The following is a 16155-nucleotide window of genomic DNA, read 5'->3' on the forward strand; positions in this document are numbered from 1 at the left end:
CTGCCAAATGTGATGCAGCCTGGATTCAAACCGGGTACTGCAGTGATGCTTCTTGCACTGAGATGCAGGATCTTAGACCACTGCGCCACTCGGGAGCCCTTGATTCTATACTGTCACATTATATACTGTCATCTCATATATACTTTTACCTCATATAAAACATTTGATCTCCCCCCAAAAATGCTGGTGTATTGAGGCCCAATTTTTTTTTTTATTGCGTCACTGTCCAAATAGATACGGAGGTGAGTGTAAATAAAACCAACATCTATTTGCGCCTCTATCTGTCTGCCTGAATCTTTGCCCTTACAACTGCTACAAGGTATTTTACAAACAATGAATGTGCCCTAATTGGAGGGAGATAGGTTCATCTCTCTCCACGAATGTATTGTCTATCACAGTCCTCGCCTTCTTGTCTTTTGTATTCTGGACTGGTTCTTAATCAGTTATGTTTAGGGCTGTTGTTGTTAGACCTAACAGTTGTATATTTCTGTAAATTGAACCATGCATTAAGATTATTAGGCTATTGCAAGTGTCAGAGGGGAGACACCAGAGACAGAGTATGATTCTCAGCAGTGGCGTGTATTCATTCAAGATATGGACTTGATGGAAAGACGATTGTCTTATATATTCTGGACTGGTTGTCATTCAGTTATGTTTAGGGCTATTGGTAACAGTTAATTATTTCTGTACAATGAACTGTGTATTTTGCAATAAATAATGTTATTTATTGCATTTGTTATTAGACCTTTGTAGAATATTTATTATAAATGACATTGAACTGTTCCATAAGAAAAGGTTGCCGACCCCTGTATTATAGCTTCATGATATCTGGACAATCTTTCATATGCCAAGTCTTTTCGTCTCGTGCTTTAGACCCATCAGCTGAAATGTTATGGCAAACTGTGTTTGACAACCAGAGTCTTCACTCTGTCTTCCATGTGCCTTCCCTCTCTGCTGTGACATGACACTGAGCCACCATGTTTGATAGATTCCTCCTGCCACCTGCCGAGCAGATGAAGGATTGGCCCCAGGGCTACAGCGACCCGCCCTTGCTCGCATCACATTTTTGGGGCCGCAAATTGTCAGGGTCTCTGTAAGGAAGAGGGCATGATGACAGATAGGCACCGTCAGGTCATGACGGATGGCACGTCATGGCACATCATTCTGCAGAAAATGACCCCCCCCCCATTATTTCCATTACAATCTGGGCATTTATCTTAACGCTAGCTACAATCGACAAGCCTTTGTTGTGCTACCATACTATATCTATACTCAACCTCCATTGTTTGAAAGTGACATTCTGCAGTATGAGTTAGGAGTCTTTCTACTACAGCAGATATATGGTTTCAACATGTCAATGATACTGATGTTTCATTTCAACGGAGCTGACGCAAAGTGGGGATTGTTATCTGGGCTCTGTCTCAGGAATTGAGAGCAGAACAGAGGTCATCTTACAGACATAACGGAGTCTCTGATTGACATTCCAGACTCACAAAGTTCCAAATCCCTCACTATCCCTTCCCCTAACACTCCATTGTTTGCAGATCTGTAATGTGTAAGCAAAAGGGCGGAAGCTCCACCACACACACACACACACACACACACCACAGGGGGTGTATGTACAGAGCAGATATTAATAAGCTCCCAGACATTACTTGAAATGTCAAAACGTACAATAGATTAATTGGCCGACAACACAATGCCAAGTTGGCATCAAGAGGTCATTGAAATCCATTGCCCAGCCCGGTAAACTCTATTTTATTACATGCCGGTATTGATGCATGTACTGAGTTGGATTTTTACCTTGCCTTAAATACGGTATTTTAATGTTTAGTTTCAAATCAAATCAAGTTGTATTAGTCACATGCGCCGAATACAACAGCTAATGTGCGATCCAGAACACAGCCTGTAGCCCCAAAGTCTATGAAAGCAGGAACTGCCCATTGCACAGAAACACTGGAAACAACTCGGAACCCCTCCGTCCTCTCACGACGACGTTCCCAAAGCCGGTTGTCAAATCGGATGGCCAGAACGATAAGCTTATCCAGAGTGTCAGGGTTGTCCTGGGAAGCCAGTTCATCCTTCAGAACCTCACGGAGTCTGTTCAGAAAGGCTGAGTGAAGGGCTTCTGTATTCCAACCGCTCTCAGCAGCGAGCATCCGAAAGTCAATGGCGTGATCAGCTACTCTCCGGCTGCCCTGCCGAAGCGCAATGAGTCTTTGAGCAGCATTCCTGCCACTGATGGGTTGATCAAAAACCCTCTTCATCTCCTGGGTGAAGCTTTGCCAATTAAAACAAATGTCTGATTGCTTCTCCCATATGGCCGTGGCCCAGGCCAGAGCCCGTCCTGAGAGCAAGGAGATGACGTATGCCACTCTGGAACGCTTGCTGGGAAACGTTGATGCCTGCAGCTCAAAGGCCAGTGAGCATTGGAGCAGGAACCCACGACACCTCCCAGGAGGCCCCTCATAGCACTCCGGTGCCGGGATATGAGGCTCCCGAATGGAGGAAGACGCTTGGGCTGGTAGGGAGTGGAGGATTAGGAACAGCCACAGGTGCAGCAGCCGTTGCTCCCGCCTGTCCTGTCTGCAGAGTGAACACAAGAGTTCTTAAATCATCCGACAATGTCTGCAGCCAAGCCTGCAGCCATGGCAACCAATCACAGTTCCATGGTGGGTGAGAGCCGACTAGCAAGCACTTTGGGTGTGCACATGTACATTTTTTACCATGAATATTGCCCGTTAGGCAACACTGGAGCCAAAAGCATCCTAGAAATCGGGACAATGCCCCTTGTGGCAAAAGTAAGAACTGCCATTGAATCCATTGAAAATGCATGGTCAGAAACTAGGTTTCCATTCAATTAGCGACAGATTTTCATGCGAATATTCAAAAATCTGCTTAAAGAAATGACATGCATTTTCTCACCAGTCATGAGTTTCCACACGTAATGCACACAAAAAGTGCTTTTATGCTTAATCTTTCATGTACCGAATAAAAATCGAAACTTCAATGTATTTCCATCGCATTTTCAACTCTACTGATAGTTTTGTCACAGAAAGCCCCATTAAAATATTTTTTGTTGTTGCCACTCTAGGGTCATGCACGATTCATTAAGCATATTTAGAACTTTTATTATTCAAAAACATAAAATATATACCATAACACCGTAAAAAGAAATACAAAATATTGTGATATAATACAGTATTTTGGCCATATCGCTCAGCCCTAGCCCAGCCTCTAGTGTTCTGCAACATACTTCTGGCAATGATCTATGAACAGTAAGCTCAGCTGCTTTGCAGGCCACAACAACCACCTAACTGCCTCATTGTCTTTTTCTTATGTAATCTGCTGTCATTTACGTCACTCAGAAAACAGGGTTCCAAAAGGGTTCTTTGGCTGTCCCCATAGGAGAACCCTTTTTGGTTCCAGGTAAAATCCTTTTTGGTTCCAAGTAGAACTCTTTTGGGTTCCATGGGGTTCATGACTTAATGACAAGGAGCTTCTTTGAAGAGATAAACAGTCAAAGAGTTGTGCACCTAAGCACCTGCCGTCCCATTCCCTATTATCTCCTCTAGGCTGAAGATTAAGTGTGCAGTGACCATAACAGATGTGGAGCTTTCAGTAATTGAGTTGCATTGCGGCCTAAATGAAAGAATTGATTGGCCCCCACGTCTTGACATTTGAAATGAGCACCCACGCTTCTGTCACTGATCAACTTCTAAGACCATTTCTCTCTCTACACACACACACACACACACACACAGAGCATATTACATACACTCTTAGAAAAAAGGGTTCCAAAAGGGTCTTTGGCTGTCCCCATTGGAGAACACTTTTTGGTTCCAAGTAGAACTCTTTTTTTTTGTTCCAGGCGAAACTCTTTTGGGTTCCATGTAGAACCCTCTGTAAATGGTTCTCCTATGGGGACAGCCAAAGAACCCTTTTAGGTTCTAGATATGTCACGGATCCCCCTGGCACTGATGCTCATTCTGTTCACCAGTTCCGGAGGTCTACGTCACCGGCTTTCTAGGCTTAACTGAACGGGATTCGTTATCATCAACCCCGGACTGTCTTGTCTGATTACACACACCTGGTTCCCATTTCGTCTGATTAGTATGTTATATATGTTCCCTCTGTCTTTGTCGGTTATTGTTCCCATGTCCATTGGTCGTGTGAGTGCCAATGCATTGGTGCAGCTGTTATGCTGCTTGCTTTATATATTGTGTACTATGGGTATCGTCCAAATCCTTTATACCAGATTTTTTTTCTAAGAGTGTAGGCTACCCATTGCATAAACATGACCTCACTGATGTAAAACTGCACAGTCCTGACATATAGCTCACTCACACTCAACACAGTTTCAGTTTGCAATTTACAGCCATTGTTGAGGAAATAAAGTAATTATACCCTATTTCTTATTGTTAGGTGCTGGTCATGAAGTCACTTCATAAAGGGTTCAAAGACACTCCATGTATTACTTTCTTTGTCCACACTGAGCTTTGAAATTGAGGGACTTATCACTAGACTTGGGCGCTATCCAGATTGTCATATGTTCCTTCTGACCTTGTGCCATATTCAGTAATACTGGCACTGAACACAAGGGAAGCTATTTTCAAACCCCACTGAGCCTTTGTAATCCGATAGAGAATGAGAATGATAATGATAACGAAATGATAACGAAATGCTCACGAGCACTACATGTTATACAGTCTCTAACCTGAAGTATTTGCAGGACAAACATCCCAGATCAAAGTTATACAAGTAAAAAAAAAGGCTACTTACAGTTTGCTGCATGCACAAAACAAATATTAGACAGCAAGGCTCTTGATCCAGGAGAAGATTCTCTACTGTTACCAAGCGCTACTTGATTTTGAAAGAAGCTAACCACTTAGCTAGATAACTAAAGAGCTAATAAATTAGCTAAATTATCTGACAGGTAAAATGTAGAACGCGATCTTCGGTATTTCCTAATGTATTGCACAAGTTGACTGCAGGTATTTACTTAAAGGGATACTTTGGTATTTTGCCAATGAGGCCCTTTATCTACTTCCCCAGAGTCAGATGAACTCGTGGATACCATTTGTATGTCTCTGTGTCCAGTATGAAGAAAGTAATTACCATTTTTTTTGTGTGTTTCATTATTACATTTTTAACCCTATTTCTCCCCAATTTCATGATATCCAATTGGTAGTTAGTCTTGTACTATCGCTGCAACTCCCATACAGACTTGGGAGAGCTGTGCGTCCTCCAAAACACGACCCCGCCAAGCCGCACTGCTTCTTGACACCCTCCCCTAACCCGGACGACTTTGGGCCAATTATGTGCCACCTCATGGGTCTCCCAGTCGCAGACGGCTGCGACACAGCCTGGGATCTAATCCGTATGAAGTTAGTTTCTCAAGCAAATTCTAACTAGCCTTAGCACAATGACTGGAAGTCTATGGGTATCTGCTAATCCCGAAGTAGCCTTTAAAAAGTAGCTACAAATATTAAAATTTATAAAAAACAACTTCAAAGAAATAGTATCAACGATATTGACGGTAATGAAAAACCATCCAGTGGCTATTTCCAGAAACCCTGGTATAGGTGTATACGGTATACCACCCAAGCCTACTTATCATGCTGCGTATCACATTAGTCCTCTCAAGAGCCTGTTTATATAATTTTTGGATTGCCTCTGCTTATGCACAGATAGGTTTGCCTGTCGCTAAAGTTGAGAGAAGTCTTCCGTCTGAGCCTTTCAAGAGTTAAATTCAGAGACCCGCTAGCAGACAGACAGCTGGCTGAGGGAAATGTTCATCTTAACTTCCTTGATGCTTTGGTGATTAGTACCACATTATCCATCAGCTGTTTACAAGTGTGGAGCAATTAAAAGACTGAATTAAAACCCTATTTTGTTACTTCTTAATTAAGGTTTTCCTGGATGTGTTAAACTTTAATCTTAGCCTGCCTTGTGCCATTTCACTAATCCCACCATCTCATTAGCTTTATCCCTTGTTTTTTAATCACACGTCCATTCTAGCTAGAGAAATGGTACTCAAATCTGGATCAAAGTACTGAAAGATTTAGAGATGTCTGTAATCTTGTCTAATGTCCATTGGTGGCACTCATGGTTTCCTGTCTTTATGCTATAGCGTAGCCGATGTGGAATAACTACTCAGTTAGCGATGCGCTAATCTTGTGCATGTGATGTCATCCGCCCTGAGACCGAGAAGTATTGTTTCCCCAGACCTAGAAATGCTTTTGTTTTAGGTCAGTGGTATTGATGGTGCTTCTTTGGGTTGCGAATGTTGCGTGTTCGTGCCCAGCTTGGGGCAGACAGGGATGGAAGCTATACTGTTACACTAACACCATGATACACGTGTGGTTTGACTTACAGATATAGAAGGAGTAATATTTGTTTACATGTTTAACTTAAGTATTCCACAACATAGTAGGGCTGACCACATTTAATCGATGGGTCGATTGTTTAGTCGACAGCCTGTTAGCCGAACAATAGCAGAAAAATATACAGAATCAGTCAAAAGTTTGGACACACCTACTCATTCAAGGGTTTTTCTTTATTTTTTACAATTTTCTACATTGCAGAATAATAGTGAAGACATCAAAACTATGAAATAACACACAGGGAATCATGTAGTAACCAAAAAAGTGTTAAACAAATCAAAATATATTTTATATTTGAGATTCTCCAAAGTAGCCACCCTTTGCCTTGATGATAGCGTTGCACACTCTTGGCATTCTCTCAACCAGCTTCATGACGAATGCTTTTCCAACAGTCTTGAAGGAGTTCCTGTTGGCAGCTTTTCCTTCACTCTGCAGTCCAACTCATCCCAAACCATCTCAATTGGGTTGAGGTCGGGTGATTGTGGAGGCCAAGTCACCTGATGCCTCACTCCATCATACTCCTTCTTGGTCAAATAGCCCTTACACAGCCTGGAGGTGTGTTTTGGGTCATTGTCCTGTTGAAAAACAAATGATAGCCCTACTACAGCAAACCAGAAGTGTGCCTTGAATTCTAAATAAATCACTCACAGTCACCAGCAAAGCACCTCCACACCATCACACCTCCTCCTCCATGCGTCATGGTGGGAATCACACATGTGGAGGTCATCCGTTCACCTACTTTGCGTCTCACAAAGACACGGCAGTTGGAACCAAAAATCTCAGATTTGGACTCATCAGACCAAAGGACAGATTTCAACCGGTCTAATGTCCATTGCTTGTGTTTCTTGGACCGAGCAAGTCTCTTCTTATTATTGGTGTCCTTTAGTAGTGGTTTCTTTGCAGCAATTCGACCATGAAGGCCTGGTTGACGTAGTGTCCTCTGACCACCTGATGTTGAGGTGTCTTTTACTTGCCCTCTGTGAAGCATTTATTTGGGCTGCAATCTGAGGTGCAGTTAACTCTAATGAACCTATCCTCTGCAGCATAGTTAACTCTGGGTCTTCCTGTCCTCATGAGAGCCAGTTTCATCATAGCGCTTGATGGTTTTTGCGACTGCACTTGAAGAAACTTTCATAGTTCTTGAAGTTTTCTGGATTGACTGACCTTCATGTTTTAAAGTAATGATGGACTGTATTTTTTGGCTTATTTGAGCTGTTCTTGCCATAATATTGCCTTGGTCTTTTACCAAATAGGGCTATCTTCTGTATACCACCCCTATCTTGTCACAGCACAACTGATTGGCTCAAACCCATTAAGAAGGAAAGAAATTCCACAAATTAACTCTTAACAAGGCATACCTGTGGTTCTGAAACGCATCAGTGCACAGTTGATTTGGCACCTTTTCCTAGACCATGTTGCTATGTACATAAAAGCAAAGTTAACCAGCATATTGGTGTTGAGAACAATGCGGCGGAGGCTGCAGCAGAATGAGGAGACGAGAACACAGCCCTTACCTTATTGGCTAAGAAAAGTGAGGAGAGAGGAATCCCCAATTTAATTAGGTCTATAATCAATAGCCTAACTGTTAAATGTGCTTGGCTTTATGAATCATCCATATATATCTATAGAAATAAGACAGATACTGCTTCTGTTGCCTGTTGATTGTCAAGTAAACAATTTCTAGTTAACATGTCAATTAAACAATTTCACACATTTAAAAAAAATCTTTGCTTTGCTTTAATAAAGGCTTTACACTTTTTTCCCCCATTAGAACAGCTTCTTGTATTATTTATCATTTATTTAGTGTTGTTTACACTGTTCCAAATTGTCAGAAAAATTATATTTATAATAATAATAACACTCCTTGTCTTTTTCTCCTTCTTATTATTTTTTTTACTTATTATGATACTGATGATCATCATAGTTATGTCATTATCATTAGTAGGCTTAATATAGCAGCCTTGTGTAACCACCATTCATTACATTTTTTAACCTTTATTTAACTAGGCAAGTCAGTTAAGAACAAATTCTTATTTTCAATGATGGCCTAGGAACAGTGGGTTAACTGCCTGTTCAGGCATTGAGCTGTAGGCCTAAGTGCATCCTCTTTAGTCTTACAACCGTAATTTAGGCATATATTAAGCCTATATTTCAACACTTATATAGGGTACTGGATCAATCAATCATTCATTCGTTCATGTCATCACACAGCATACGAGTCATTCATAATTGGAAATGCAGTCAAGCTTTTTCATTTTAAAATAAAATAAAGCGACCTTTGAATAATTTGCTTAAACATTAAATAAACCGTTCCATTCCGGAAATTGCATTCACGAATGATTGCGACTGTTTCGTCTTTGCTGTAATACGTAATAAGACTTGACAAAAAAACATTACAACAGACTCTCTGGTACGCTTGTAATTTATTTTGTGTTGTTTACATTTTTCCAAACATTCAGAAAAATTATATTGTGATCTAACAGCACCTGTTTGGCACACATAATATACACGCAGCCCTTGCTCCTTACCTTACTTTTCTTGATCTCCAGTATTTTCCACAACTAGTAAGATTTATTCCACACATCTGACTTCCCCTTTAAATCAAATCAAATCAAATGTATTTATATAGCCCTTCGTACATCATATCTCAAAGTGCTGTACAGAAACCCAGCCTAAAACCCCAAACAGCAAGCAATGCAGGTGTAGAAGCACGGTGGCTAGGAAAAACTCCCTAGAAAGGCCAAAACCTAGGAAGAAACCTAGAGAGGAACCAGGCTATGTGGGGTGGCCAGTCCTCTTCTGGCTGTGCCGGGTGGAGATTATGACAGAACATGGCCAAGATGTTCAAATGTTCATAAATGACCCGCATGGTCCAATAATAATAAGGCAGAACAGAACTGGAGCAGCAGCACGGCCAGGTGGACTGGGGACAGCAAGGAGTCATCATGTCAGGTAGTCCTGAGGCATGGTCCTAGGGCTCAGGTCCTCCGAGAGAGAGAAAGAAAGAGAGAGCACACTTAAATTCACACAGGACACCGAATAGGACAGGAGAAGTACTCCAGATATAACAAACTGACCCTAGCACCCCGACACAAACTACTGCAGCATAAATACTGGAGGCTGAGACAGGAGGGGTCAGGAGACACTGTGGCCCCATCCGATGATACCCCTGACAGGGCCAAACAGGAAGGATATAACCCCACCCACTTTGCCAAAGCACAGCCCCCACACCACTAGAGGGATATCTTCAACCACCAACTTACAATCCTGAGACAAGGCTGAGTATAGCCCACAAAGATCTCCGTCACGGCACAACCCAAGGGGGGGGCGCCAACCCAGACAGGATGACCACATCAGTGACTCAACCCACTCAGGTGAGAGAGCCCCAGTAAGCCAGTGACTCAGCCCCTGTAATAGGGTTAGAGGCAGAGAATCCCAGTGGAAAGAGGGGAACCGGCCAGGCAGAGACAGCAAGGGCGGTTCGTTGCTCCAGAGCCTTTCCATTCACCTTCCCACTCCTGGGCCAGACTACACTCAATCATTTGAAGAGATGAATCTTCAGTAAAGACTTAAAGGTTAAAGCTTTGTTTGTCTTCCTCTCAGGCTTCCATGTCTTCTCCCTAGACCTCCTCAATGTCCACCTCTTGAACATCAGACTCTGAGGCCTCATCTTCACTGTCACTTTCCAACCTTGTCGAGGATGGCTCGTTGTCAGGCTCAAAAACCTCAAATTTGCCCAGATGGCCACCAATTTTTCAAACCTTGTATTGGTCAGCCTGTTGCGTGCTTTGGTGTGTGTGTTCCCAAACAAGGACTAGTTGCGTTCTGAGGTGGCTGATGTTGGTGGGATTTGGAGGATGATGGAGGCAACAGGGGAAACAAGTCCCTTCCACCAGGTGGCTGATGAGATATGTTGGCACGACTGCCATATTGCATCTCCATCCCAAAGCCCTTGCTTAGAAGTGCGCCAGACTGCCAAGAACCTTGCCCTCATCCAGGCCAAGGTGGCGAGACACGGTAGTGATAACACCATAGGCCTTGTTGATCTCTGCACCAGACAGGATGCTCTTGCCAGCATACTTGGGGTCCAACATGTACGCTGCGGCGTGTATGGGCTTCAGGCAGAAGTCTTCAAGCTTTTTGATGTATTTCAGAACTGCAGTTTCCTCTGCTTGGAGCAACAGTGAAGTGGGCAGGGCAGTACGGATTTATTCTCTTACATCTGCAAGCAGAGTCTGAACATCAGACAGGATGGCATTGTCTCCCTAAATCCGTGCAATGGCTACTGCAATAGGTTTCAGGAGTTTCAGGCTGCTTCCACTCTCTTCCAAAATACATCATCCAGGAGGATCCTCTTGATGGGGCTGTCCATATCGGCAGACTGTGATATGGCCATTTCTTGGAGAGACTCCTTCCCCTCCAGGAGACTGTCAAACATGATGACAACACCACCCCAACGGGTGTTACTGGGCAGCTTTAATGTGGTGCTCTTATTCTTCTCACTTTGCTTGGTGAGGTAGATTGCTGCTATAACTTGATGACCATTCACACACCTAACTATTTCCTTGGCTCTCTTGTAGAGTGTATCCATTGTTTTCAGTGCCATGATGTCCTTGAGGAGCAGATTCAATGCATGGGCAACACAGCCAATGGGTGTGATGTGTGAGTAGGACTCCTCCACTTTAGACCAAGCAGCCTTCATGTTTGCAGCGTTGTCTGTCACCAGTGCAAATACCTTCTGTGGTCCAAGGTCATTGATGACTGCCTTCAGCCCATCTGCAATGTAGAGACCAGTGTGTCTGTTGTCCCTTGTGTGTGTGCTCTTGTAGAATACTGGTTGACGGGTGGAGATGATGTAGTTAATTATTCCTTGCCCACGAACATTTGACCACCCATCAGAGATGATCAGTCAGCTTTCTCTATGATTTGCTTGACTTTCACTTGAACTCTGAACTCTGCATCCAGCAAATGAGTAGATAAAGCATGTCTGGTTGGAGGGGTGTATGCTGGGCGAAGAACATTCAGATCCTTTCCAATACACATTGCCTGTGAGCATCAGGTGTGATCCAGTTGCATACACAGCTCTAGCAAGACATTCATCAGCATTTCTCTGACAACGTTCCTCTATTGAGTAAAAAAAAAAAAAACTTCTGATTCCAGGAGGACCATGAGCTGTTGCTGTCGATAAGGTGTCTGATTCATCATTTTCACCTCAAATAGAAGTAGAGGGACTTTTGTCCGAGGTTGCTTGTTGTGAGCGCTTAGGGAGCTTTATGCACTTTGCCAGATGATTCTGCATCTTTGTTGCATTCTTCACATATGATTTGTCACAGTATTTGCAAATGTACACAGCTTTTCCTTCTACATTAGCTGCAGTGAAATGTCTCCACACATCAGATAGTGCCAGTGGCATTTTCCCATAAAGATTAGAGAAAAAAAGAGATTAAAAAAACCTAAATACAATTCCATGTACATATAAATAGTTACGCAGTTAGATTAAGCAATTCCTTTGTAAGATAAATGTTTTTAAATGAAACCTGTATGGAAACAGGTGAATTGACACTCCTCAGTTAGCATGCTCAAGCAAGCTAAAACCCACATGGTAGCAGGAATTGTTAACAAGTTAGAAATTATTTAAACACACTGCTGTAGGCTACTATTTACTAGTTAACAAAAAAATATGTAATATTAAATATACCCTTACCCAGTATTGTAATCAAATCTTACCAGAAAGCATATAGTCCTTGGCTCAGACAGTGCTGGCTCAATCAGCTGTACATGAGATGGAAGAGTGCACTGCACATGTGATGGAAGAATGCTCTGTGCATGCAGAGGGTTGCGATTCCATTGAATTGGGGATAGTTTAACCAAAATATGCCACAAGACCTAGAAATGCCTTGTGTATCCCACAAAAAAGGTTAATTGTTATAAACTAACTTTTTTGATGAATTGAAGTAAATTCCCCAAATTCCTGGGCTTAATTTCCCATGGAAAATTCCAGAAATTTCCTGCAATGTTTCCGACCCTTTGCAACCCTAATTAAAAGACGTAGGATGTTTGGAAAAATACACGTTTTAAAACAGACGACTCTTGGTCGACCATTATGTTTTGGAGTCGTGGACGGCCCTACAACATAGATTATTGTAACGATGTGTGCTGTTGGGAAGCAAGTTCAGGGAGTGAGTGTTTTAAAAAATAAATGAAACAAACACGTAAGACAAACAATGCACAGCCATGACCCAGGAACGGAAACAATAACCCCTGGGGAAGGAACCAAAGGGAGTGACATATATAGGGAAGGTAATCAGGGAAGTGATGGAGTCCAGGTGAGGCTGATGACGCACAGGTGCGCATAACGATGGTGACAGGTGTGCACCATAACGAGCAGGCTGGTGACCTTGAGACCGGAGAGGGGGCACACGTGACAATTATCCTCAATGAGACTATGAGATTATAACTGTGCCGCTGGCTACTTCAGTCCTGTAAGAGAATGAGCTCTGCACACCTCCCAATCCCAAATTGAATATTATGGTTGCATGATTCACTTTTTATATATTGAGTCTTTTATGTGCACATTCTCCTTCTATGGATAGATAGGCCTACCTGGAAATACTTTTGAAGTAGGATAACCAGACCAGCAAATGTAGCCTATTCTAAGAAAACAAAAGGCTTAAATTCAGATGTTAGTAGGAAGTCAGTATATTGTTATCAAGTTGGCTACAATGGCCAGACATCGTAGTTGTCTGTTGTTTGTAAAGTATTATTACTGTATACTATATGCTTTACTTGTTTCACTTTTTTGAACTGTGTGACCAACCTAAATATTATAGCATTTTCTTATGACTTACACTATATATACAAAAGTATGTGGACACCCCTTCAAGTTAGTGGATTCCGCTATTTCAGGAACACCCATTGCTGATAGGTGTTTAAGATCGAGCACCCAGACATGCAATCTCCATAGACAAACATTGGCAGGAGAATGGCCTTACTGAAGAGCTTAGTGACTTTCAACGTGGCACCGTCATATGATGCCACCTTTCCAACAAGTCAGTTTGTCACATTTCTGCCCTGCTAGAGCTGCCCCAGTCAACTGGAAGTGCTGTTATTGTGAAGTGGAAACGTCCAGGAGAAACAACGGCTCATCCGCGAAATGGTAGGCCACACAAAAGCTGAAGCATGCAGCGTGTAAAAATCGGCTGTCCTCGGTTGCAACACTCACTACCGAGTTCCAAACTGTCTCTGGAAGCAACATCAGCACAATAACTATTTGTCGGGAGCTTCATGAAAGGAGTTTCCATGGACGAGCAGCCGCACACAAGCCTAAGATCAACATGCACAATGCCAAGCGTTAACTGGAGTGGTGTAAAGCTTGCCGCCATTGGACTCTGGAGCAGTGGAAACATGTTCTCTGGAGTGATGAATCGCGCTTCACCATCTGGCAGTCCGACGGACGAATTTGGGTTTGGCAGATGCCAGGAGAACGCTACCTGCCCGAATGCATAGTGCCAACTGTAATGTTTGGTGGTGGAGGAATAATGTTCTGGGGCTGTTTTTCATGGTTCGGGCTAGGCCCTTTAGTTCTATTGAAGGGAAATCTTAATGCTACAACATACAATGACATTCTAGTCGATTCTGTGCTTCTGACTTTGTGGCAATAGTTTTGGCAAGCCCCTTTCCTGTTCCATCATGACAATGCCCCTGTGCACAAAGCGAGGTCCATACAGAAATGGTTTGTCGAGATCGGTGCGGAAGAACTGGCCTGCACAGAGCCCTGACCTCAGCACCATCGGACACCTTTTGGATGAATTGGAACGCTGACTGCGAGCCAGGCCTAATCGCCCAACATCAGTGCCCGACCTCACTAATTAATGCTCTTGTGGCTGAATGGAAGCAAGTCCCCGCAGCAATGTTCCAACATCTTGTGGAAAGCCTTCCCATATTAATGCCCATGATTTTGGCATGAGATGTTTAACGAGCAGGTGTCCACATATTTTTGGTTATCTAGTGTAGCTCCTGTCTGGCTCAGTTGGTAGAGCATGGCACTTGCAGCACCAGTGTTGTGGATTTGATTCCCACGGGGGACAGATATGAACATTTATACACTCACTACTGTAAGTTTCTCTGGATAAGAGCATCTGCTACATTACGTAAATGTAAGATAACAACAACTAACCATTTGGGAAACACTGTCATAAAATAACTAAATTACATAAAGGGTTGTAATAAGTACTGCATTACCATCACTGGGGTAGAAGTAGTTGTCAAAGTCATATTCCCCATATCTTCAAAGACAACAGCTGAAGCAGAAGAAAACTTGGAGCGGACACCCTTTGCCCCCTGATAATAGAGCTACATTATGTGGCTGTTATCTGAAAGATAATTGAGCTCTCTAAGAATGTCAGCTATTTTTAATCGTGAGGGGCGGAACTTCTGTTTAAGAGTACAAATCAGATTATTCTCAGAGAGCGAGTGGTCACCTTCACATGACAAAGCTCATCTGTCTCGCTCTCTCTCTCTCTCTCTTTCTCTACCCCTCTAATGAAATTGTTGTCACGTTCCCTGTACTCTCTCTCTCCCTTTCTCTCTCTCTCTCTGCTGTCTTCCGCTATGCCGCAGGGCTCTCTTGCTGATGTAATTTATTCTATGTCTTTGCTAGCATCAGGGAGAGCCTCCTAAAGTGAACGCTCTTCATGCAGACAGCTCCTGAGAGAGTCTCTGCTCAACTCTGCTATTACAGTGAGGACACATCGCTTTTGACGTAAAAAGCACTTAGTGATTGCAGCCAGAGCCTAATTGAAGCAACCACAATAGCCGTCAGTTAAGAAGAAAATTAGATGTGACATTGTTGGATATTCGTTTTGTGGCCAGTAATTGCCACTGTGTCGCAGGATGGTGACTTCAACAACATTGGGGAGGTTTTGGATTTTGCAAGGGGTAGGGAAGAGTGTGATGGGTAGGGTATATGTGTGAGTGTGTAATAGGCAGGCTGGGTTCACCCACTATAGGTAATGTTGTCATGCTGGTCTTGGGATGTGGACATCAGAAGACTGCTGACTTTATGTTTCTGTTAATTTATTGTTTCAGGATTGCATTCCATTACCATGACCACAGAAAAGGGATTGCCCATGGAGATGAAGAGTACCATGGAGGGTGATGTCAGGAGGACCAATCAGGTTGGAGAGCTGCAAGACTCACAGTCGTGTATCATTTTGCACTTCACATTGCATTAAACCTACAAAACACAGTATATCATAAAATGGAGCAAATCTTTTAATAGTATGCAGTTTGCATTGTATCGTATGCCTTTTGTGGTTATTACATGAATGTCCACATCATATAGCCTACTGTTTTGAGATTTCATACATTGGCTTGGTAACTAAGTCAATAATTTGTGGTTCATGACGTCTTATTTGAAACTTTTCACTTATCCTAAGGATCATGACAGTAAGACGTCAGATGACCATCATGGGGACATGGATGACAGCTCAGAGAAGACCCCCAGCAAAGCATCAAAATCCCCCCAGAAATCTTCCAAACGCCCCAAAACCGTTCCTGTCAAAATCTCCCTACTTGACGGCTCAGAGTATGAAACTGGAGTAGAGGTATTTACTATATGGGATTTCAAATAAGTTTTTATTTAAAAATGTTTTGGTCCCCTTTTTTTGTAACAAAGTTGAAATCAGACAGGGAGATAGAGAGTTTAGGGGCAAAGACAGGATTGACCATGACTAGGGCTAATCACTAGACCAGATTTAAATTCGGTGAA

General features: G+C 42.8%; 1 protein-coding gene across 1 annotated transcript in view; it reads left to right on the forward strand.

Annotated features, from left to right (window-relative positions):
- LOC139417289 (band 4.1-like protein 1) overlaps positions 1-16155 on the forward strand; it is a 97988-nt gene that overhangs the window by 9047 nt on the left and 72786 nt on the right. Inside the window, exons 2-3 of the mRNA XM_071166552.1 lie at positions 15474-15562; positions 15824-15991. Of these exons, the coding sequence (XP_071022653.1) occupies positions 15491-15562; positions 15824-15991 (240 nt within the window). The 5' untranslated portion in view covers positions 15474-15490. The remainder of the gene's footprint in view (positions 1-15473; positions 15563-15823; positions 15992-16155) is intronic.

Source organism: Oncorhynchus clarkii, chromosome 9 (genome assembly GCF_045791955.1).
Source record: "Oncorhynchus clarkii lewisi isolate Uvic-CL-2024 chromosome 9, UVic_Ocla_1.0, whole genome shotgun sequence".
Lineage (NCBI taxonomy): Eukaryota > Metazoa > Chordata > Actinopteri > Salmoniformes > Salmonidae > Oncorhynchus > Oncorhynchus clarkii.